Source organism: Oncorhynchus clarkii, chromosome 8, assembly GCF_045791955.1.
Source record: "Oncorhynchus clarkii lewisi isolate Uvic-CL-2024 chromosome 8, UVic_Ocla_1.0, whole genome shotgun sequence".
NCBI classification, from domain to species: domain Eukaryota; kingdom Metazoa; phylum Chordata; class Actinopteri; order Salmoniformes; family Salmonidae; genus Oncorhynchus; species Oncorhynchus clarkii.
The window spans coordinates 28,058,189-28,081,880 of NC_092154.1; the positions used below are offsets into that span (position 1 = coordinate 28,058,189).

Here is a 23,692-nt window from a genome sequence, read left to right on the forward strand (position 1 = left end):
AGACATGTTCTGTCTACTAGAGATGAACGTACTTTGGTGTGAAAAGTGCAAATCAATCCCAGAACAGCAAAGGACCTTGTGAAGATGCTGGAGGAAACCAGTACAAAAGTATCTATATCCACAGTAAAACTAGTCCTACATAACCTGAAAGGCCGCTCAGCAATGAAGAACCCACTGCTCCAAAACCGCAATTAAAAAGCCAGACCACGGTTTGCAACTGCACATGGGGACAAAGATTGTACTTTTTGGAGAAATGTCCTCTGGTCTGATGAAACATAAATAGAACAATTTAGCCATAATGACCATCGTTATGTTTGGAGGAGAAAGGGAGAGGCTTGCAAGCCGAAGAACACCATCCCAACCGTGAAGCACGGGGGTTGCAGCATCATGTTGTGGGGGTGCTTTGCTGCACGAGGGACTGGTGCACTTCACAAAATAGATGGCATCGTGAGGCAGGAGAATTGTAGATATATTGAAGCAACATCTCAAGACATCCGTCAGGAAGTTAAAGCTTGGTTGCAAATGGTTCTTCCAAATCGACAATGACCCCAAGCATACTTCCAAAGTTGTGGCAGAATGGCTTAAGGACATCAAAGTCAAGGTATTGGAGTGGTCATCACAAAGCCCTTACCTCAATCCCATAGAAAATGTGTGGGCAGAACTGAAAAGGTGTGTACAAGGAGGCCTACAAACCTGACACAGTTACACTAGCTCTGTCAGGAGGAATGGTCCAAAATTCACCCAACTTATTGTGGGAGGCTACCCAAAACGTTTGACCCAAGTTAAACAATTTTAAAGGCAATGGTACCAAATACTAATTGAGTGTATGTAGACTTCTGACCCACTGGGAATGTGATGAAAGTAATAAAAGCTGAAATATATATTTCTCTCTACTATTATTCTGACATTTCACATTCTTAAAATAAAGTGGTGATCCAAACTGACCTAAGACACGGATTCTTTACTATGATTAAATGTCAGGAATTGTGAAAAACTGAGTTTAAATGTACTTGGCTAAGGTGTATGTAAACTTCCGACTTCAACTGTAAAATAAACTAGTCAAAACTTAAACGGTGCAGCTCTCCATGGTGCTGGCTAGCAGGTGTATTTTATTTTTGATGAGGCGGCAAGTCGGATATATTGACACTACTTAGCAACAGTCTACTACTAAACATAATACTGTTTTTTATTTATTTGTTGTTAAGTGATCATATTACAGTCACAGCTCACAAACGTGGCGCACACTCAGACACACAGAACCATTCCAATTACAGCAATCAATATTACCCTGCAAGGGCTGTTGTCTGTGTAGGCTTTTATCCAACAGTAATACCTGACTCTACCTCATGCTCCTATTAAGTTAACAACAGAGATAAGATCATGTTTAATTAAGCAATTATGGAATCACTATTAAAATAACTAAAAAGTCATCCTATCACATTAGACAGGGGTGTGGATTGTTCAAGAACACCACTCTGACCATTTGGTGCTAATGCAAACAAAAAAATAACCTTGAAAAAGGTTTGGTGTGAGTGCTTTCGAGATGTTAGACAGCAAAGCACTGCTGATCCTGAGCGCGCGCGCAACTAGCTACTCTGAGGAAGTTCACTGCGCTCCTCCGCTCTTGATACCTGGATCAATGGCGTCAAATTTACCTCTAAAGCCAGCTCAGTAAAGTTGAGCTCGGATCTTTGACCTTTCCATAACCCACCTAACCATTCCCCTCACGAGTAGCAGTGATAGAGCATTCAAATAGTTATCCAACGAATTAAGCTTTAATCTGTCAATTTTGCACTGCGATAGACTAGTGTCCTTTCCAGGGGGTGTACTTGTACATCAAGCTGCCTCACATTACAGAAACAGGAGATATGAGCCATTCTGCCTAAGGCTTGTGCAAGGCTACTTACTTTACTTACTATCTGTTTAGAGAAATGTTAAACCAGAATAACAAATTTGCCATTTTTATTTTTGACTTCATGAACTAGACTTACTGAGTCTGACTAAGTCATGTATGTTTAAAATGGTCACAATTGGACTGGCCAATAAGGATGTGTATATTCAACTATCTTTAGCGCTTCCTAAAATGTATGGTTTAAGAATTTGGATAAATGAATACTGCTGTTCTCCAGCTTTTAGAATTACAAAATGTAATTTGATTACTTTTATAACAACAACAAAGTTTGTTGACTAAATTAGCATTTTCAGCTTCGAAGTTGAGCATATGAAGGACAAGTTCCTACTTATTTGAATGGCACCAGTTGTGTTGAAGGAGCCACATTTGAAAACTTGGTGGAAATTGGGGGATGACAGGAGAGACAAAACGGCTTAACATCATGGTCGTAATTATTAGTGCACACCAAAGCGAAATGTTTTGCGACGGAAAACCAAAACAGGCTTTTCTTATTGGACAAATTTGAATACGACCCAGGGACCTGGTGGGGGGGGGGGGCATTGAATCCCACTCTACAGGGGGATTTTCAAATCATGATATAGTGCATTCGGAAAGTATTCAGACCCCTTGACTTTTTCCACATTTTGTTATGCTACAGCCTTATTCTAAAATGGATTAAATAAATGTTTTCCCCTCATGAATCTACACACAATACCCCACAATGACAAACAAAAACAGGTTTTTAGATTTTTTTGCAGATGTATAAAAAATGTAAATAAGTTTTCAGACCATTGGCTAGGAGACTTGAAATTGAGCTCAGGTGCATCCTGTTACCATTGATCACCCTTGAGATGTTTCTACAACTTGATTGGATTCCATCGTGGTAAATTCAGTTGATTGGTCATGATTTGAAAAGGCACACACACCTGTCTATATATGGTCCCAGAGTTTTTAGAGCAAAAACCAAGCCATGAGTGCGAAGGAATTGTCTGTAGAGCTCCGAGACATGGTTGTGTCGAGGCACAGATCTGGGGAAGGGTACCACAAAAAGTCTGCAGCATTGACGGTCCGCAAGAATGCAGTGGCCTCCATTCTTAAATGAAAGAAGTTTGAAACCACCATGACTCTTCCTAGAGCTGGCCACCCAGCTAAACTGAGCAATCTGACAGAGTTCCAGAGTTCCTCTGTGGAGATGGGAGAACCTTCCAGAAGTACAGCCATCTCTGCAGCTCTCCACCAATCAGGCCTTTACGGTAGAGTGGCCAGACGGAAGACACTCCTCAGCAAAAGGCACGACATCCCGCTTGGAGTTTTCCAAAAGGCACCTAAAAGACTCAACAAGATTCTCTGGTCAGACAAAACCAAGATTGAACTCGTCCTGAATGCCAAGTCTAGAGGAAACCTGGCACCATCCCTACGGTGAAGCATGGTGGTGGCAGCATCATGCTGTGGGGATCCTTGATGAAAACCTGCTCAGGACTTCAGACTGGGGCAAAGGTTCACCTTCCAACAGGACAACGACCCTAAGCACGCAACCAAGACAACACAGTCTGAACAAGTCTCTGAATGTCCTTGAGTGGCCCAGGCAGAGCCCAGACTTGAACCCAATCAAACATATTTGTAGAGACCTTAAAATAGCCTTGCAGTGACTGCAGAGAAGAATGGGAAAAACTTGGCAGCTGTGCCAAGCTTGTAGCGTCATACCCAAGAAGACTCGAGGCAGTAATCACTGCCAAAGGTGCTTCAACAAAGTACTGAGTAAAGGGTCTGAATACTAATGTAAATTGGATATCACTTTTTTCCTCCCCTACAAACATGTTTTTGCTTTGTCATGGAGTATTGTGTGTCGATTGAGGGAAACTATTTAATCCATTTTGGATTAAGGCTATAATGTAACAAAATGTGAAGAAATCCAGGTCTGAATACATTCTGAATGCACTGTATTTCAGAAATTATTAATTGTTCTATATATTTTTTTACATTTATTTGTCTCTTTCCCCCTCTCCCTTTTCCCTTTCCTAATCTTTGCTGACAGAATGATAGAGCATACTTGTGGCAAAATTTTCATAGTGCAAAAATGACTAAACGTCATAATCTGGCAGCATGATTTAATTTTAAACTTTTTAATTTAACAATGTATAGGGAGGCAATTATTTGAATAAACTGCATAATACATTAATAGTCACCTCTTTATAACATTGTTGAAGAATTAAATTACGCTGCATCATAATGAGGTTTATGGTATGTTTTAAACTTTGCACAGTTATTTTGCACTATGAAATTGTCACCATTAGTAAGCACACTACATAACCAAAAGTATGTGGACACCTTCTCATCGAACTTCTCATTCCAAAATCATAGGCATTAATATGGAATTGGACCCCTTTGCTGTAATAACAGCCTCCACTCTTCTGGGAAGGCTTTCCACTAGATGTTGGAACATTGCTGCGGGGACTTGCTTCCATTCAACCACCAGCATTAGTGATGTTGGGTGCTGATGTTGGGTGATTAGGCCTGGCTCGCAGTCGGTATTCCAATTCATCCGGAAGGTGTTCAATGAGGTTGAGGTCAGGGCTCTGTGCAGGCCAGTCAAGTTCTTCCACACAGATCTCGACAAACCATTTCTGTATGGACCTCGCTTTGTGCACAGGGGCATTGTCATGTTGAAACAGGAAAGGGCCTGCCACAAACTGTTGCCACAAAGATGGAAGCACAGAATCGTCTATAATGTCATTGTATGCTGTAGCGCTAACATTTCCCTTCATTGGAACTAAGTGGCCTTGCCCGAAACATGGAAAATAGCCCCAGATCATTATTCCTCCTCCGCCACACTGTACAGTTGGAACTATGCATTGGGGCAGGTACTGTTCTGCTGGAATTCGCCAAACCTAAATTTGTCCGTAAGTCTGCCAGATGGTGAAGCGTGTTGCCACTGCTCCAGACAGAGAGCTTTAAACCACTTCAGCCAAAGCGTGGCATGGTGATCTTAGGCTTGTGTGCGGCTGTTCGGTCATGGAAACCCATTTCATGACGCTCCCGAGGAGCACTTATTGTTGCTTCCAGAGGCAGTTTGGAACTCGGTAGTGAGTGTTGCAACAAAGGACTTTTTTTATGCGCTTCAGCACTCTGCAGTGCTGTTCTGTGAGCTTGTGTGGCCTACCACTTCACGGCTGAGCCATTGTTGCTCCTAGACGTTTCCACTTCACAATAACAGCACTTACTGTTGATCGGGGCAGCTTTAGCAGAACAGAAATTTGACAAACTGACTTGTTGGAAAGGTGGCATCCTATGGCTGTGCCACATTGAAAGTCACTGAGCTCTTCAGTAAGGCCATTCTACTGCCAATGTTTGTGTATGGGGATTGTATGGCCGTGTGCTTGATTTTATACACGGATGTGGCTGAAATACACAAATCCACTCATTTGAAAGGTTGTCCACATACTTTTGTGTGTATGTGCATTTGAATCCATGTCAGCAGTGTCAAACCATGCTTACTGTGTGAAACGACAAGAAGTATTTTGTTCCTTGCCCCACCAACTAGTAACTGGTTTCCATTGAACAGGACCCTAAGTACATCTCCCTTTCACCCAGCAACAGTGTCTGTACTCTGTAGCGTACCAGCTAGCTCTTTTGTTAAACGAACACTCTCCACACTACTGCATTTGCCTGCCCAGTGTAGCAGTATCATCTTTTACACTCACCCCACCATGGCAAACATTCATACTGGTATACTCCTTCCCAATCCTGGTCCGGGCAAAATTTGCATTTGGCTTCTCGGGACCAGGATTGGGAAACACTGGTCTATACAGATGTGCTGTATCCCTATCTAGAGAGTTCTACAGCAGTCTCTGCTTTTAACAAAATTCTCACAGGTAACTCTCTTAGACCACACTCAGTGTGCCCCATTCTCCCCTCTCCACCCTTAGCTAATGATGCTGGCTGGCCCACCCTTGGCAAGGGCAATGCCTCTCTCAAGCCCCCCGACTGGCCAGAGTCTGGGCCGGACACACAGGGAAAGATTCCCCCTCAGGGCTCCCCTGCTGCTACCACAGCAGACAAGGTCAGTCATTACTTTGACATTGTTTGTTGTTCGTAAAGCTTTAATAAAAATCATTATTTGACGCACACCCAAAAATATTGGAGGGGTGCTGACTAACAGAATAGTAAGTATCTTAACTTTTTTAGTTTTCTCCTCAAAACAACCCCTCGCAGCATGCAACATTTCCCCAAATAACTATAACAGTTGAAATAGTTGGGACAGCGCTTCATCCAAAATTAGTTTGGAGATGTATTTGATGATATTGAATAATTGTTTGCCTCGACCAAGGTGCTGGACTCCAACAAGATGACTATCTCCTCCCCGGTGGCCCCTTCCAAGCCTCAGCCCCCTCCCTACGGCTCCCATCTAATTTCTGCCGGCTCCACCAGTTCTCTGGACCGCCGGCCAGGCCAGCTCCCCAACCCCCCCGGCCCTGTCTGGCCCCGTGTTCCCCCCTCCACCGGCTCCTCCTCCCAGCAGATCCAGCAGCGCATATCGGTGCCCCCCAGCCCGACCTTCCAGCCCAACTCACCTCTCTTCCCACCGGGTCTTCCCGGGGATCGGCCTGACCCTGTCCTGGCTGTTGCGGTGCGCCCCTTCGTCCCAGACAGAGGCTCCCGGCCCCAGTCGCCACGCAAGGGCCCGGCCACCATGAACTCCAGCTCCATCTACCACATGTACCTCCAGCAGGCGGCGCCCAAGAGCTACCCGCTCAAGCCTGCGCTCAAAGCAGGTACGAGCAGGGGCCGTGTGGGAGTGAATGAGTATGTTCCAAATCCAATTATCTATCTTTCACTGATTTGGTATACAAATGATGGCGGAAACTCACTAGCCTATGCCTCCACCAATCCAATGCTATTAGATTTGTGGGAAATATGGAACAAGTGCACACTTCAGGAGAAACAAGGTATTATTGGGACGCACCCTTTGATGTTGTACCTGTACTATGCATTTTTTCTTCCTAGAGGAACTGATTTCTTTAAGGTTGGTTAAGTGAAAGCAATATGGTGAACACCATCCTTTAACTTACCCAATCACTTGCAGATCATTGACAGGAAAGAAAGGTGTGTTTTGGAATTATTGGATCAGGTTGGTGTCTGGGTAAAATGAAGGAGGGACAGGGAATGGGTGCAGGGGCTTAACTCAAAATCAAAGGAGACTGAAGTCTGTTTAAATATTTTGCTATTGATTGAGACTTGCATGATAAAGAGCAGTGCTGTGAATATTCTTGCTTTTGATTATTAATGCATTAACTGTTGAGGTTTGAGTATCCAGTAATTCCTTATCGTTAATTTATGAAAGCGAGTCGGCGAGCAAGTACGTTATTTGTATTTTCCAGGGAAGTACATCATTGTTTGTTTTTTTCCCTTGTGTGTGTGTGTGTGTGTGTGTCCAGTGTACGGGAAGCCCGTTCTCCCCTCCGGCTCCACGCCGCCCTCCCCCCTGCCCTTTATGCTGACAGGGGGGCCCTTCCCCGGGCTCCAGGGGCCGGCCGGTGAGGACACTGGGGACAGAGAGGGCCCTGACATAGACGGGGCCCCGGATAACCCCCCGCCCAATGTGGAGAATATCCCTCGGCCCCTCAGCCCCACCAAGCTCACCCCTATGGCTCACTCACCCCTTCGCTACCAAAGCGACGCCGACCTGGAAATGCTTCGCAAGAAGCTGGCGAACGCCCCGCGGCCCCTCAAGAAGCGAAGCTCCATCACTGAGCCAGAGGGCCCAGCCGGGCCCAACATCCAGAAGCTGCTCTACCAGCGCTTCAATACCCTGGCTGGCGGCATGGAGGGTGGTGGCGCTGGAGCAGGGGGAGTCAGGGCGGGCAGCACGCCATTTTACCAGCCCGCCAACACACCCGACTACCCCGGTGACTTGTTGGCAGACGCCGACAACGGGAACCCGCCATGTGAGGACTCACTCCCTCCCCCACCACCAGCCGTGGCAGAGGGGTCGTCCTCAGAGCCCCTGCCGCCGCCTGACGCCAATGACAACAAGCTGCTGCCCCCACCACCGGCCCCCGAGGTGATCAGCCCCCCTGCCCCGGAGGCCTCGGAGGATACCAACAACAATAACCTAGGGGGAGTCTCGGTGGCCACCCTGCCTAGCCCTGTGCCTGAGGTCAGCTCTCCAGAGGAGGTTGCCACCACCCCCTCACAGCAAGTGGTGAGGCTTTCACAAAACACACACACAGCGACAGTATGCATGTTCATGTAGCAGCGGTGAGTTGGACTCTTGGTTAAGATGCTGGTTTCCGGAGCATGGGGTTCAGACCCACCTGTGACATACATACGCATGTCTGTCTGTGTTTGCACATACTCTTTACTAACGGTCTCTTCCCATCCTTCCCCTACAGGAGAAGCGAACTAACCTGAAGAAGCCCAACTCGGAGCGGACGGGTCACGGCCTGAGGGTGAAGTTCAACCCCCTGGCGCTGCTGCTGGATGCCTCACTGGAGGGCGAGTTTGACCTGGTGCAGAGGATTATCTACGAGGTCTGACTCTGTCGTTCGCATACACAATTTGTTTATTTGAGTAATTTAGCAGACGCTCTTATCCAGAGCAACTTACAGTAGTGAGTGTATACATTTTCATACTGTGTGTGTGTGTGTGTGTGGGCTAGTAAACCTGTCATAATTTAATTGCGGTGTGTTTGTGGTTGATCTTGGCGTGTCACTCGACTTCTGAACTCTTAGAAATTATCTTAGAAAAGTAATGGAACTCAGTCCACTTCTGTGTGGGGATCAAATTGGGACCAGCTGACCCCTGTGTTCTTCCCCAGGTGAAGAACCCCAGCACGGCCAACGACGAGGGCATAACCCCGCTACACAACGCAGTGTGCGCCGGACACCACCACATTGTCAAGTTCCTGCTCGACTTCGGAGTAAACGTCAACGCTGCCGACAGCGACGGCTGGTGAGCAGCCACACACCACCTGCACACAAGGGACCTTAAAGAGGTCGCTCATGCGTCACCGTTTTTCTTCTATACTGAAAGTGCAGTACTTGAAAAACTTGACTGCTGACATGGACACTTTTTGAGGATTGTATTAACACAGTGAACAAATTTACATAATACTACAATAGAGTTTGAGTGAACTATCCCTTTAACATCTCTAGGTTAGGGGGCAGCATTTGGAATTTTGGATGAAAAGCATGCCCAAATTAAACTGCCTTCTACTCAGGCCCAGAAGATAGGATTTGGATAAAATAAAGTTTCCAAAACTGTTAAAATAATGTCTGTGAGTATAACAGAACTGATTTTGCAGGCGAAAACCCGAGAAAAATCCATTCAGGAAGTAGGATATATATTTTCTTTCTATTCAATGCCATTACAGTATCCATTGACTTTGGACTCAAATTGCAGTTCCTATGCCTTCCACTAGATGTCAACAGTCTTTAGAAATTGTATCAGGTTTGTATTCTGAAAAATGAGAGAGTAAGAGCTGTCTGAATGAGTGGACACTACCGTGTCACAGAGCTTTTTCATGCACGCGACAGAGTGCCTTTCTTGTTTACCTTTTATATTGATGACGTTATTGTCCGGTTGAAATATTATCAATTATTTAGGCTAAAAACAACCTGAGGATTGAATATAAACATCGTTTGACATGTTTCTATGAACTTTACGGATACAATTTGTATTTTCTGTCTGCCTGTTGTGACTGCGTTTGAGCCTGTGGATTACTGAAGAAAACGCGCAAACAAAACGGAGGTTTTCAGATATAAAGAGAGACTTTATCGAACAAAAGGAACATTTATTGAATAAATGAATGTCTTCTGAGTGCAAACATATGAAGATCATCAAAGGTAAGGTCTTTCTGACTTGTGTAACTCTTCTACTTGGCTGGTTACTGTTTGTAATGATTTGTCTGCTGGGCTATGTTCTCAAATAATTGTAAGGTATGCTTTCGCCGTAAAGCATTTTAAAAATCTGACACCGTGCTTGGATTGAAAAGAAGTTCATCTTTAAACCTATGTAAAATAGTTGTATCTTTTCTGAATTTTTATAGAGTATTTCTGTATTTGAATTTGGCGCTCTGCAATCTCAGGTTAAGACAGAATTCCCTTATTTGCATCTGTTTAGCTTCAGTCACGCCACTTTATTCATGACTCAAAAAACAAGGCTTCAGTTATGTCGAGATTTTGCTTTTTGTGACATACTTGCTTTCATAGTGTTGTATTTACATAAACAATTCATCCACTCACCTGCACCAAGGAACCCCCTATTTATTACCAGAGTACAGCTTTTTTCATACATTGTCACTGCAGAATAGATAAACGCATGAATGTCCTCAATGAGACAGCATACAATGTCCTTCATTTTGTAGCATACACAATATACATACAGACAAAAGCTCAAATTCTGAAGAAGCCTTAGTCACGGTTGTGTTTTTTATTGCCTATGATTAACTTCCCTAGAGGTGATTGGTCTCCATGGAACTATTGTAACCCCTCCATTTTGTGTATGTCTCTCTCTACAGGACACCCCTGCACTGTGCAGCCTCCTGTAACAGCGTTCACCTGTGCAAGTTGCTGGTGGAGTCAGGGGCGGCTATCTTCGCCAGCACCATCAGCGACGTGGAGACGGCGGCAGACAAGTGTGAAGAGATGGAGGAGGGCTACATCCAGTGCTCTCAGTTTCTGTACGGTGAGAATACTGGAGGTTCATTGTTGCAGGGAATTACATTGACCGGGTCTCCCACTGCATCCAAAATGGTACCCTATTCCCTATCTAGTGCACTACTTTTGAGCAGGGCCCATAGGGCGACTAGACAACTAGAATATATTTGTTGTGTGTATATATATATATTCTTAAAGGTAGACTCAGCAATATGATGTAGATGCAGAAAGTAAACAGCATAGTGGGGCAATTTCCACAACTAAGAGTGTTGAAGAGGAGGTTCAACTTCTCTTCTGTTTTGGTGCCCTGGCTACCATGCTCTCCAACAGCGTGAAACAAATTAGAATGTCGCTGGATTGGATAGCTTCATGACCAATTCTGCTATTTTGGGGGTTTTCGCGCTGATCGTAACTTTTTTTTGTAGCTGTTTCTGCCCTCGTTTCCTAAGACCGAAAAGAGCATTTAAACATCAGAATAGCCATCACTAACCTCGATTTGGATGAAGAGTTCTACTTCAATGAGTCGGTGGCGCAGGACATAATGCTTACCCCAAACTAGGCTCTAATTACCGAGACCCTGAGAAGAAAGAGACAGCGTAAGTGAGGCGGAAATGCGGGCACCCTGACAAAACTACACTGAACAAAAATATAAACGCAGTATGTAAAGTGTTGGTCCCATGTTTCTTGAGCTGAAATAAAAGATCCCAGAAATTTTCCATACACACAAAGCGCATTTCTCTCAAATTTTGGGCGCAAATTTGTTTACAGCTCTGTTAGTGAGCTTTTCTCCTTTGCAAAGATTATCCATGGCATATAAAGAAGCTGATTAAAGAGCATGATCATTACACAGGTGCATCTTGTGCTGGGGACAATAAAAGGCCACTCTAAAATGTGCAATTTTGTTACACAACACAATGCCACAGATGTCTCAAGTTGAGGGAGTGTGCAATTGCATGCGCACATGTATGGTGTCTTGTGGGCTAGTAGATTGCAGATGTCAGTGTTGTGAACAGAGTGCCCCGTGGTGGCAGTGGGGCTATGGTATGGGCAGGCATAAGTTACGGACAATGTACAAAATTGCATTTTATCGATGGCAATTTGAATGCACAGAGATGTCATGACGAGATCCTGAGGCCCATTTTCGTGGCATTCATCTGCCGCCATCCCCTCATGTTTCACCATAATATTGCACTGCCCCATGTCGCAAGGATCTGTACACATTTCCTGGAAGCTGAAGATGTCCCAGTTCTTCCATATCTTGCATGTTCACCAGAGATGTCACGCATTGAGCATGTTTGGGATGCTCTCGTTCGACATGTACGACAGCGTGTTCCAGTTCCCGCCAATATCCAGCAACTTCGCACAGTCATAGAAAAGGTGTGGGACAACATTCCACAGGCCACAATCAACAGCCTGATCACCTCTATGCTGTAGATGCCCCTCCCTTTTTTAAATACAGTGGGGGGGGGGGGAGTATTTAGTCAGCCACCAATTGTGCAAGTTCTCCCCCCCCTTAAAAAGATGAGGCCTGTAATTTTCATCATAGGTACACTTCAACTATGACAGACAAAATGAGGGGAAAAAATCTAGAATATCACATTGAAGGATTTTTAATGAATTTATTTGCAAATTATGGTGGAAAATAAGTATTTGGTCAATAACAAAAGTTTATCTCAATACTTTGTTATATACCCTTTGTTGGCAATGACAGAGGTCAAACGTTTTCTGTAAGTCTTCACAAGGTTTTCACACACTGTTGCTGGTATTTTGGCCCATTCCTCCATGCAGATCTCATCTAGAGCAGTGATGTTTTGGGGCTGTTGCTGGGCAACACGTACTTTCAACTCCCTCCAAAGATTTTCTATGGGGTTGAGATCTGGAGACTGGCTAGGCCACTCCAAGACCTTGAAATGCTTCTTACGAAGCCACTCCTTCGTTGCCCGGGCGGTGTGTTTGGGATCATTGTCATGCTGAAAGACCCAGCCACGTTTCATCTTCAATGCCCTTGCTGATGGAAGGAAGTTTTTCACTCAAAATCTCACGATACATGGCCCCATTCATTCTTTCCTTTACACGGATCAGTCGTCCTGGTCCCTTTGCAGAAAAACAGCCCCAAACATGATGTTTCCACCCCCATGCTTCACAGTAGGTATGGTGGTGTTTGGATGCAACTCAGCATTCTTTGTCCTCCAACCACGACGAGTTGAGTTTTTACCAAAAAGTTATATTTTGGTTTCATCTGACCATATGACATTCTCCCAATCTTCTTCTGGATCATCCAAATGCTCTCTAGCAAACTTCAGACAGGCCTGGACATGTACTGGCTTAAGCAGGGGGACACGTCTGGCACTGCAGGATTTGAGTCCCTGGCAGCGTAGTGTGTTACTGATGGTAGGCTTTGTTACTTTGGTCCCAGCTCTCTGCAGTCATTCACTAGGTCCCCCCGTGTGGTTCTGGGATTTTTGCTTGTGATCATTTTGACCCCACGGGGTGAGATATTGCATGGAGCCCCAGATCAAGGGAGATTATCAGTGTTCTTGTATGTCTTCCATTTCCTAATAATTGCTCCCACAGTTGATTTCTTCAAACCAAGCTGCTTACCTATTGCAGATTCAGTCTTCCCAGCCTGGTGCATGTCTACAATTTTGTTTCTGGTGTCCTTTGACAGCTCTTTGGTCTTGGCCATAGTAGAGTTTGGAGTGTGACTATTTGAGGTTGTGGACAGGTATCTTTTATACTGATAACAAGTTCAAACAGGTGCCATTAATACAGGTAACGAGTGGAGGACAGAGGAGCCCCTTAAAGAAGTTGTTACAGGTCTGTGAGAGCCAGAAATCTTGCTTGTTTGTAGGTGACCAAATACTTATTTCCCACCATAATTTGCAAATAAATTCATAAAAAATCCTACAATGTGATTTTCTGGAGAAAAAAAATTCTCATTTTGTCTGTCATAGTTGAAGTGTACCTATGATAAATTACAGGCCTCATCTTTTTAAGTGGGAGAACTTGCACAATTGGTGGCTGACTAAATACTTTTTTGCCTCACTGTATATATATTTTTTTATCTGTGACCAACAGATGTGTATCTGTATTCCCAGTAATGCGAAATCAATACATTAGAGCCTAATTAATTTATTTCAATTGACTGATTTCCTTATATGAACTTTAACTCAGTAAAATATTTGAAATGGTTGCATATTGTCTTTTTTTGTTCAGTATACGTCGGCGAGTGAATAAACCACCTCTACCCTCCATTCTATTAGCGAACGTATAATCACATGAACAAACTGGACAAGATCCTTTCGAGACTATCCAATCAATAGGACCTGAAGAGCTGTAATATCCTACGTTTCTTGGAGCCCCCAGGTGGTGAAGGTAGGAAACATCTCGACTTCGTTGACCCACTACACTGGGACCCCACAAGGGTGCGTGCTTAGCCCCCTCCTGTACTCCATGTTCACCCACGACTGCGTGGCCATGCACGCCTCCAACTCAATCATCAAGTTTGCAGACGACACAACAGTAGTGGGCTTGATTACCAACAACAATGAGACAGCCTACAGGAAGGAGGTGAGGGCACTTGAGTGTGGTGCCAGGAAAACAACTGCTCACTCAACATCAGCAAAACAAAGGAGATGATCGTAGACTTCAGGATACAGCAGAGGGAGCACCCCCCTATCCACATCGGAGGGACAGCAGTGGAGAACGTACACATCGCAGACAAACTGAAATGGTCCACCCACACAGACAGTGTGGTGAAGAAGGCACAACAGCGCCTCTTCAACCTCAGGAGGCTGAAGAAATTTGGCTTGTCACCCAAAACACTGTATGACAGCCTGGTACGGCAACTGCACCGTCCTCAACCGCAAGGCTCTCCAGAGGGTGGTGCGGTCTGCACAACACATCACCAGGGGCAAACTACCTGCCCTCCATGACACTTATAGCACCCGATGTCACAGGAAGGCCAAAAAGATCATTAAGGACATTAACCACCCGAGCCCCTGCCTGTTCACAACGCAACCATCCAGAAGGCAAAGTCAGTACAGGTGCATTAAAGCTGGGACTTAGAGACTGAAAAACAGCTTCTATATCAAGGCCATCAGACTGCTAAACAGCAATCACCAACTCCGAGAGGCTGCTGCCTAAATTGAGACCAAATCACTGGCCACTTTAATAAATGGATCACTAGTGACTTTATACAATTCCACTCTAATGTTTACATATCTTACGTTACTCATATCACATGTATATTCTGTATTTTATACCATCTATTGCACCTTGCCTATGCCACTTGGCTCATCCATATACTTATATGTACATATTCTCATTCACCCCTTTAGATTTGTGTGTATTAGGTAGTTGGGGAATTGTTAGATTACTTGTTAGATATTACTGCGCTGTCGGAACTAGAAGCACAAGCATTTCTCTACACTTGCATTAACATCTGCTAACCCTGTGTATGTGACAAATAAAATTTGATTTGATAATATACATTTTGCTTGTTTTTCTATGTATCGGCAGGACAGAACAGCAGCTTTGGGTAAACTCGAGGGGGGGAGGTGTGTGTCTTTGTTAACAGTTGGTGCGTTATCTCTAATATAATGAAAGTCTCAAGGTTCTGCTCACCTGAGTTAGAATACTTCATCATTAACTATAGACGGTACTATTTACCACGAGTTTTCATCCACGTTTTCCATAGCGGTCTATGTACCACCACAAATCAATGCTGACACGAAAACGACACTCAGCGAGCTGTATAGGGACATAAGCAAACAAGAAAATGCTCATTCAGAGGCGCTGCTCCTAATGGCCGGTGATTTTAACTGAAATTCATCTCACCTCATTTCTACCAGCATGTCACCTGTGCAACTATAGGCTAAAACACTCTTGATCACCTTTACTCCACACACATAAATGCATACAAAGCTCTCTCTCGCCCACCATTTGGCAAATCTGACTATAACGCTATTCTCTTGATTTCCTGCTTACAAGCAAAGACCAGGGAGGTTTTTCAATGCCTCGCAAAGAATGGCACCTGTTGGTGCCATTTTTTTTTTTTTAAAGCAGACATTGAATATCCCTTTGAGCATGGTGAAGTTATTAATGGCACTTTGGATGGTGTATCAATACACCAAGTCACTGGCTGGTTATAATAAACCATGTTTCTGGTTTATTCATCAAACTAGCTTACAGAGCAGTTATAGCTAAGTAGCCAGCTAACTTTGTAGCCATGGATTGTGCAACTTCTGTTGTTTAGCTAAGTAGCTAGCTGGTTGATGTTTTCTTTTTGTAACCAGAGCAGATGAAAGCAACATTCACCTCCACAAATGTTGTTTACAGGGGATAAAGAATATGTACATAAAGATATATGAATGAGTGATGGTACAGAGCGGCATAGGCAAGATACAGTAGATGGTATTGAGTACAGTATATACATATGAGATGAGTATGTAAACAAAGTGGCATAGTTAAAGTGGCTAGTGATACATGTATTACATAAAGATGCAGTAGATGATATAGAGTACAGTGTATACATATGAGATGAATAATGTAGGGTATGTAAACATTATATTAGGTAGCATTGTTTAAAGTGGCTAGTGATATATTTTACATTTCCCATCAATTCCCATTATTAAAGTGGCTGGAGTTGAGTCAGTGTCAGTGTGTTGGCAGCAGCCACTCAATGTTAGTGGTGGCTATTTAACAGTCTGATGGCCTTGAGATAGAAGCTGTTTTGCTGTCTCTCGGTCCCAGCTTTGATGCACCTGTACTGACCTCGCCTTCTGGATGATAGTGGGGTGAACAGGCAGTGGCTCGGGTGGTTGTTGTCCTTGATTATCTTCATGGCCTTCCTGTGACATCGGGTGGTGTAGGTGTCCTGGAGGGCAGGTAGTTTGCACCCGGTGATGCGTTGTGCAGACCTCTCTACCCTCTGGAGAGCCTTACGGTTGTGGGCGGAGCAGTTGCCGTACCAGGCGGTGATACAGCCCGACAGGATGCTCTCGACTGCTAAATAGTTAGTCCGGCAGCTATTTGGTTAACTATTTAACGATCTGTATTACCCCTTTTCGTACTTTTTTTTTACTCATCACATATGCTGCTGCTACTGGCCTCACAACCGCAGACCACGTGTCACCACACCAGCCCAAGTCCCCCACATCCGACTTCTTCACCTGCGGGATCGTCTGAGGGGGGCTGCTGAGGAGTATTTCTGGCTGTAATAAAGCCCCTTTATGTGGAAAAACTCATTCTGATTGGCTGGGCCTGGATCCCCAGTAGGTGGGCCTGGCTCCCAAGTGGGTGGGCCTCAGTGGCGGTCAGTGCCGTTTCAGATGAGGAAGGACAATTTTGAGCATGGCCTTATGTCTATTACATCATATTGTATGACTGTCATTCATATTCCATTCACCCAGTTAAATGTAACAGCGATAGGTTTAGGCTACTACATGATACTCCATTTTTTTCCAAACCCATCATGAGGTTGCTACAACCTAGCCTATGAATGAAAGTTTACAACGTAGTTGCAGAGGTCGAGAGACAAATTTGATGTGACAGACTGTGCCACATGGAGGGACAGTGACATTCAATACTGTCTTGCACACTCTTGCCTACATCTAGCTGATATTGGGTGTATTCATTAGTCTAACAGTTGCAAACGAGAGTTTCTATTGGACAAATTCAGGTATGTTTATCCCCGTTTTGTTCCGTTTGCTTCTGTATCAGAAACGTTTTAATAGAATCGCCAGAATGAATACACCCCTGATCACGCATAAACACAGTTCAGTTTCCTAGCAGCCACATTGTATTCCTTCTCGCATCTATCTACGTTATGCGCTCTCTTCCTTTCACCTCTTCCCTTCACTAGTAGATTTCAAAGCACAAAACATCAGCTGTATGTGGGGGGAAAAAAACTTTCCAAGAGAACCGCTATACACAGCCTACATCGTTGTCACCATATTAGCTAAAGTAACGTCAGTCAGCATAGCTAATAGAACTAATGCCTTAGGAAACCCGCTAAGTTATGCAATAACGTTAGTATACAGTCAGTAAGCAGTTACACCGGCGGGCAACGTGGCAATAAATTAGTAAAACCAAAAGCTTACCTTAACTTGGAAGAGTTCCAGTGTTGGATAGTCATAGCCAGCTAGCTAACATTGCTCAAACAGAGGGATGCTGTGTGTTTCAGTAGGCTAAACTAGCAGGCCGTATTTGCTAGCTAACTGAAAGTGAGAAAATATCATCTTTCTCTCTTGCTTCTCCTTTTACGAAGAAATTAAATTGTTCAAAACTGTTCAACTATTGTCTTTCTCTGAGTAAACTACTCACCACATTTTATGCACTACAGTGCTAGCTAGCGGTAGCTTATGCTTTCAGTACTAGATTAATTTTCTGATCCTTTGATTGGGTGGACTACATGTCAGTTCATGCTGCAAGAGCTCTGATAGGTTGGAGGATGTCCTCTGCAAGTTGTCATAATTGCTGTGCAAGACTATGGAAGTGGGTGAGAACAATGAGCCTCCTACGTTTTGTATTGAAGTCAATGTACTCGGAGGAGGATGGAATGTAGCTGTCCTCCAGAGTGCTGTTAAGTCTACTGTAGACCTTTTGCAAAATAGTGTGTTATAATGAATTATTTGGCGATGTGATTATATTTTGTATAGTGTTATCTAAACATTTTTTTAATGAAATTCACTGAAGATGGTCCTCCCCTATGCTAAAATGAAGGCAGTTAAACAATTTTAAAAACATTACAATACATTCAATACATTTTTTCCTGCACTGTGTTATTTACACACTTGTCACATTTATTGTCTTAGTATGCCTCCATTTTTTTGTTTCCTTGACAGAAAAATGTATCTCGACTCTGCATTTTCAGCAGTTCTTACTATTGCCACTAGAGGGCGATCAGCAGATTAAGAGTTTTTACTCCCGAAGTTGACTTTTTGTGTTTGCCACTTCGCTAACCGTTCTCAGCTGTTAGCCACCAATGTGTCTATTAAAAAATGTAAATAAAAGTTTCCTTGACAGACTATTTTTTTCTCCTCTTTGACTGTTAATTTTTGGCAGATTTTTTGGTGTCTTCTCCCAAAGCTAATAGCTGAGGTCTAGCAGTTTCTTTCTGCCAATAAAAACAGATTGCAGTTTTTTCAAGTCATTACAGAGTTATTTAATGTAACAAATCAAACATTAAACCTTGTAACATTACCAATTCAGGGTAATTCATGTTAACCTCGTGAACAATTAATTTAGACCTGCCGTTTATTTGAAGCAGTTATTTAGATGACCGTTGCCTGGTTATTAAGAGACAGGCAGTGTTTAACTGAAGTTTTACGGTAAGGATAACTATAGTACCTGTGTGTGTTCTACCAGGTGTCCAGGAAAAGCTGGGCGTGATGAACAAAGGGGCGGTGTATGCGCTGTGGGAGTACGAGGCCCAGAGCCCAGATGAGCTTTCTTTCGGCGAGGGCGACGCCATTACCATCCTGCGGCGGCAAGACGACAGTGAGACCGAGTGGTGGTGGGGCCGTCTGGACCACAGGGAGGGTTATGTACCCCGCAACCTGCTGGGGGTGAGGCCTGTCAAACGCACACATTCTCACACACACCTGTTGGGATGATGCCTGCTCACTGCTTACCCCTGGGCCCATGCATTGTTCCCAGTTTTCAACTCCATTGTGACTGTTTGGCAGTACTGGCCCTCTCTGATGTATAACCAATCTGTCTCTCTACCGCTCTCTCTCTACCTTTTCTCTTCCTTGCAGCTCTACCCCAGGATAAAACCTCGTCAGCGCTCCCTGGCTTAGCCCCTCTGCCTCTTCCTTGGGTGAAAAACTGGACTACAGGCAGGCGTGGCCGAAGACTGGCGGAGTGGGGAGGCCTGGTGCTCCCCTACTGCCACAGTTTCCCCCTCCTCCCTGTAACCCTGGCTATGGGACACCGGACAGTGTTCAACACTGACACACACACACACACAGACCCCAGAAAAGACAGGATCCCTCTGCTACCCCTTTTCGGTTGACCAAACCCCACTCTGCTCTCTCACTATCTCCTTTCAGCTTTATTTAAATCCGTGTGTGTGTGGGAGAGAAAAGCTGGAGCACAAGGCTCAGTGGAGAATCAAGTGCTTACCTCTGACGGTTGATGTGTGTGTGTTTGGAGAGGGTAATGTGTGCGTGTGTTTTGTGGTTTCTGTGTGTGTGTGAATAGTTTAGAGGGCCTTGTGTGTTTGGAAAGTGTGTGGGTTTAAGGACTAGAGAGAGGGTGCTTGTATGTGTACAATAGGTATGTGTGACATGTGGATGGTGTATGTGTACCAGTGTTAATTTAGTCAATAACTATGACAAAATAATAGTCAAGCTATTTTTCCTGACAAAAACTAATGATGATAGTGAGATGCCATGAAAAAAAACAATAACTAACCATTTTGTTTTCTTTTTAGTTGATGAAAACGTGACTAATGAACGTGTGACTAATGAACATTCAATTTGACATGAAGCTCCCTTTAGTCTGTTTTGTCCAATCATAAGCATGCATGCCTTTGCAGAATATTGAATGCAATCCTCTCATTGGCTAAATTAACGTCTTTCAGTTGCAGGGTCTGATTGAGCTGATCTGCCCGGCTCTCCCTCACAGCTCCCGGCGGTCACTTCAGTCACTTGTGTATCTTTTGAACTGATGCTCAGGACACTTCAATTGTAACTAACCTAAACTAGAAACAATGTAGGCTATTTTTGCTTTGATCAGATCAGAAACGATTTTCCCATGTGTGCTACTATTCATCTGTGTTGCTGCTCTCACGGCCCACTAATACGAGTGCAGTTTTTTAAATGGAAAATATGAATGCCATTTGCTTAATATTAGGAGTACAGTAATATTTCTGGCATTGTTGGAAATCTCAGATTCTCCCCCTTCAAGGGAGTCACTGTTATTTATCCCCATCCCAAGTTTATGATGGGAGAAAGAGCTGAATGCCTAAATTGTTTCATCTGTAGCCAAGGCTTTGTAGCCTGTATGGTAAATCATGGCTGGATTTGGTTACAATCTGCCTTGTCCAACTAGGCCTACTATCTGAATGTGCACATGACTGAAAGGTTATGTATGATGAGGAGTTTAACAGGTCAAGAATTTGTGTTTGCTGTGAAGAGGGGTGACAGTTTGAGGTCTGTACAATGGTGTGCCAGATTCTGAATGTTATGTACAATCATAACAGGGATTTTACATTTCCCTCTATCGATATGAACAAAGAGTACCTATATCAATTCTGTAGGTCGCTTGCTAAGTAGCTTCCAAATAAGCCAGAATTTTAACTGTCCTAACTTACTTTTCCATCATAGCTTCTTTCCCTTCTCAAATGATAGGGATTATTTAGGGATTTGACACTGCCCTTCCGCATGACAAAACAAAAAGGCCTTTTTTTTTTTTTACTTATGGAAAATAACCTATTTCTCAACATATGTTCCTGGATTTTAGTCCCAGGTAAAGTACTCTTCGTTAGTAAAGTGTATTGGATTATTGAAATTTCCCAAACAAGATAAAACTTTTTTTTTTTATCTTCTCACGGAATAAAGTACTCATCCCCTAATTTTCTTGCGCCGTCAGGGCCATGCTATCATAACATACCCTTTTTAACTATTTAAAATTTGTCACGTTAAGTGCCCTGCTTTAGTCATAGAAGTTATCAGCAAAAACACACTTTATTTTACAAAAACTTTTAAAGCTTCACTCAACTTGTCAGCTCCTCCAAAGAGATGTGTCCAACCGTTGCCAATATAGATTGAGATTTGAGATAGAAAGTGGCGTATGTGATGAACAGGGATGCAGTGTCCTATGCGTTTGCTTTCGTGCAGTGAAGGAGCTCTCCTTCGGGCAAACGTGTGTGTGTGTGTGTGTGTGTGAGATACGTCAGGCCTCACTCACCATAGAGCCATGATCAGGGGGGGTCCTCACCACTTCACTTCAGGCGCGTGTGAAAGTGTTATAATTGAGCACTTGATCAAACCCACGCTCTTACAAATCCGATGGGTGTGGCCATTCAAGCAGAATGACATTTACATAACACTAAGGTATTATTTTGTTGTATTACCCCTACTTTCCCTGCCTGACCTTGTTTCCAGTTCTGTGAGATGAGATTTGTACCTTGCCCGGCAAGGCCGGAAAAGAGCTTTACCCTAATAATCTCTGTAAATACTGAGATGAGTATGTTTGACTGTCTGCTGTATGAAGACTCATTGACTCGTGGGGGTTCTGTAAGCGTTAAGGATGCAGTACTTACACATCCTGTCCTGTAAATGTGCACAATAAAAACAATTCCCCGCATGACAAATGGTGTAGTCAGTTTCCTTTTTTTGTGGTCCCATGGTTTGCTTGCAATAGCACTTTTGCAAGGGCTGAACTCAATCCACTGCATCCGCCTATGTCGCCCTTCCCATCTGCGGTGGAAAGTGGCAGAGTTACAGCACTGCTTTCCAGAAAATATGAAAACGTAAAGTATTAGTCCCATGTGCTGAAATAAAATATCCCATACATTTTCCATATGCACAAAAAGCTTATTTCCCTCAAATTGTGCACAGATTTGTTTACATCCCTGTTGAACATTTCTCCTTCGCCAAGATAATCCATCCACCTGACAGGTGTGGCATATCAAGAATCTGATTAAACAGCACGCTCATTACACAGGTGCACCTTGTGCTGGGGACAATAAAAGGTCACTCTACAATGTGAAGTTTTGTCACACAACAAAATATCAGATGTCTCAAGTTGAGGGAGCGTGCAATTGACATGCTGAATGCAGGAATGTCCACCAGAGCTGTTGCCAGAGAATTTAATGATCATTTCTCCACCATAAGCTGCCTCCTATGTCATTTTAGAGAATTTGACAATCCGTCTGAACGGCCTCACAACCGCAGACCACGTGCATGGCGTTGTGTGGGTTAGCGGTTTGCTTATGTCAACATTGTGAACAGAGTGCCCCGTGGTGGTGGTAGGGTTATGGTATGGGCAGGCATACAACGAACACAATAGCAATTTATCGATGGCAATTTGAATGCACAGAGAGACCGTGACGAGATCCTGAGGCCCATTGTCATGCCATTCATCTGCTTCCATCACCCCATGTTTCAGCATACTAATGCACTGCCCCATGTTGCAAGGATCTGTACACAATTTCTGGGAGCTAAAGATGTCAGTTCTTCCATAGCTGGCATAGTCACTAGACATGTCACCCATTGAGCACGGCTGGAGAGGTTCACAAAAAACAAGTTTAATGAAAACTCTGACAAGGGCGTTCCCTTTCAGTCCTTATATACTGCTACACAAACAAGTCATAAAAGCATGATTTACATTATTTGTTATTAATGTTGGTTCATGCATGTGACTGAATTGATACCTTACGATGTTTCTTCTCTCAAAGCTGGGACCTTGAAACTGAGATACTCCTTTTGGTTCACAGAGCAATGTTCTGGGCGTACTGCCAATTTGTCTGAGGAGGGGGTCACAGTCACCTGCACGAACCAAGATCGAGAGGAGATGCTGTGTACAATTCAAGGTTCTCTCTTCAGACAATGAAATGTTCCCTCAAACTCTCAAGGCTTTCTGTGCTTGCGAGGAGTGTTTGGCTGTGCCAATAACTTACCTTTTTAGAACCCATTCCCTTATCACTTCGCAAAGATTTTCCAAACCCATAATCGGTTCTACCCCAGCTACCATAAAGAATAACTGGACCTATTGTAAACAGCATTGGTAGTAATTACATCGCTTTAGAATATGTCCCTGTTACTCTACTGAACATCATTTTTCGTTGTAAATTTAGCCCATTTGATGACCGCACAGAGGCCAAATTATCCCTGTGCATTCTCCCAACTGTCCACTTTCAGAAGTGTTTTGATGTTGCTCACTAGTCGGTAAAGAAAATGTCTGCACAGCCACGCTTACCCCGGAATGAGCGGGAACAGAGGGCTCAGGCAACACTGAACAGTCCCTCACCCAATGGCCAAAAGCGCCACATTGACGACAATGTTCGGTATCTTTTTGCTGGTGCAAGTTTTTGCTGTTAGATTTACCTCTCTGCTTGCTTTTATTTTCCTTACTTCTGAAACTATTACCGGTGCTTGAGGTATGGATAACCGCGACTACACGCACCGCATGG

General features: G+C 43.9%; 1 protein-coding gene across 5 annotated transcripts in view; it reads left to right on the plus strand.

The window, feature by feature from the left end:
- Positions 1–21,871, plus strand: part of LOC139415225 (protein phosphatase 1, regulatory subunit 13Bb) — an 87,738-nt gene extending 65,867 nt beyond the window's left edge. For all 5 annotated transcript variants that reach the window (XM_071163137.1, XM_071163139.1, XM_071163138.1 and 2 more), the window contains 8 exons: positions 5,818–5,951; positions 6,219–6,663; positions 7,327–8,093; positions 8,284–8,421; positions 8,709–8,842; positions 10,410–10,576; positions 18,919–19,118; positions 19,311–21,871. In XM_071163137.1, the coding sequence (XP_071019238.1) occupies positions 5,818–5,951; positions 6,219–6,663; positions 7,327–8,093; positions 8,284–8,421; positions 8,709–8,842; positions 10,410–10,576; positions 18,919–19,118; positions 19,311–19,352 (2,027 nt within the window). In that variant the 3' untranslated portion in view covers positions 19,353–21,871. The remainder of the gene's footprint in view (positions 1–5,817; positions 5,952–6,218; positions 6,664–7,326; positions 8,094–8,283; positions 8,422–8,708; positions 8,843–10,409; positions 10,577–18,918; positions 19,119–19,310) is intronic.
- The last annotated feature ends 1,821 nt before the right edge of the window (positions 21,872–23,692 follow it).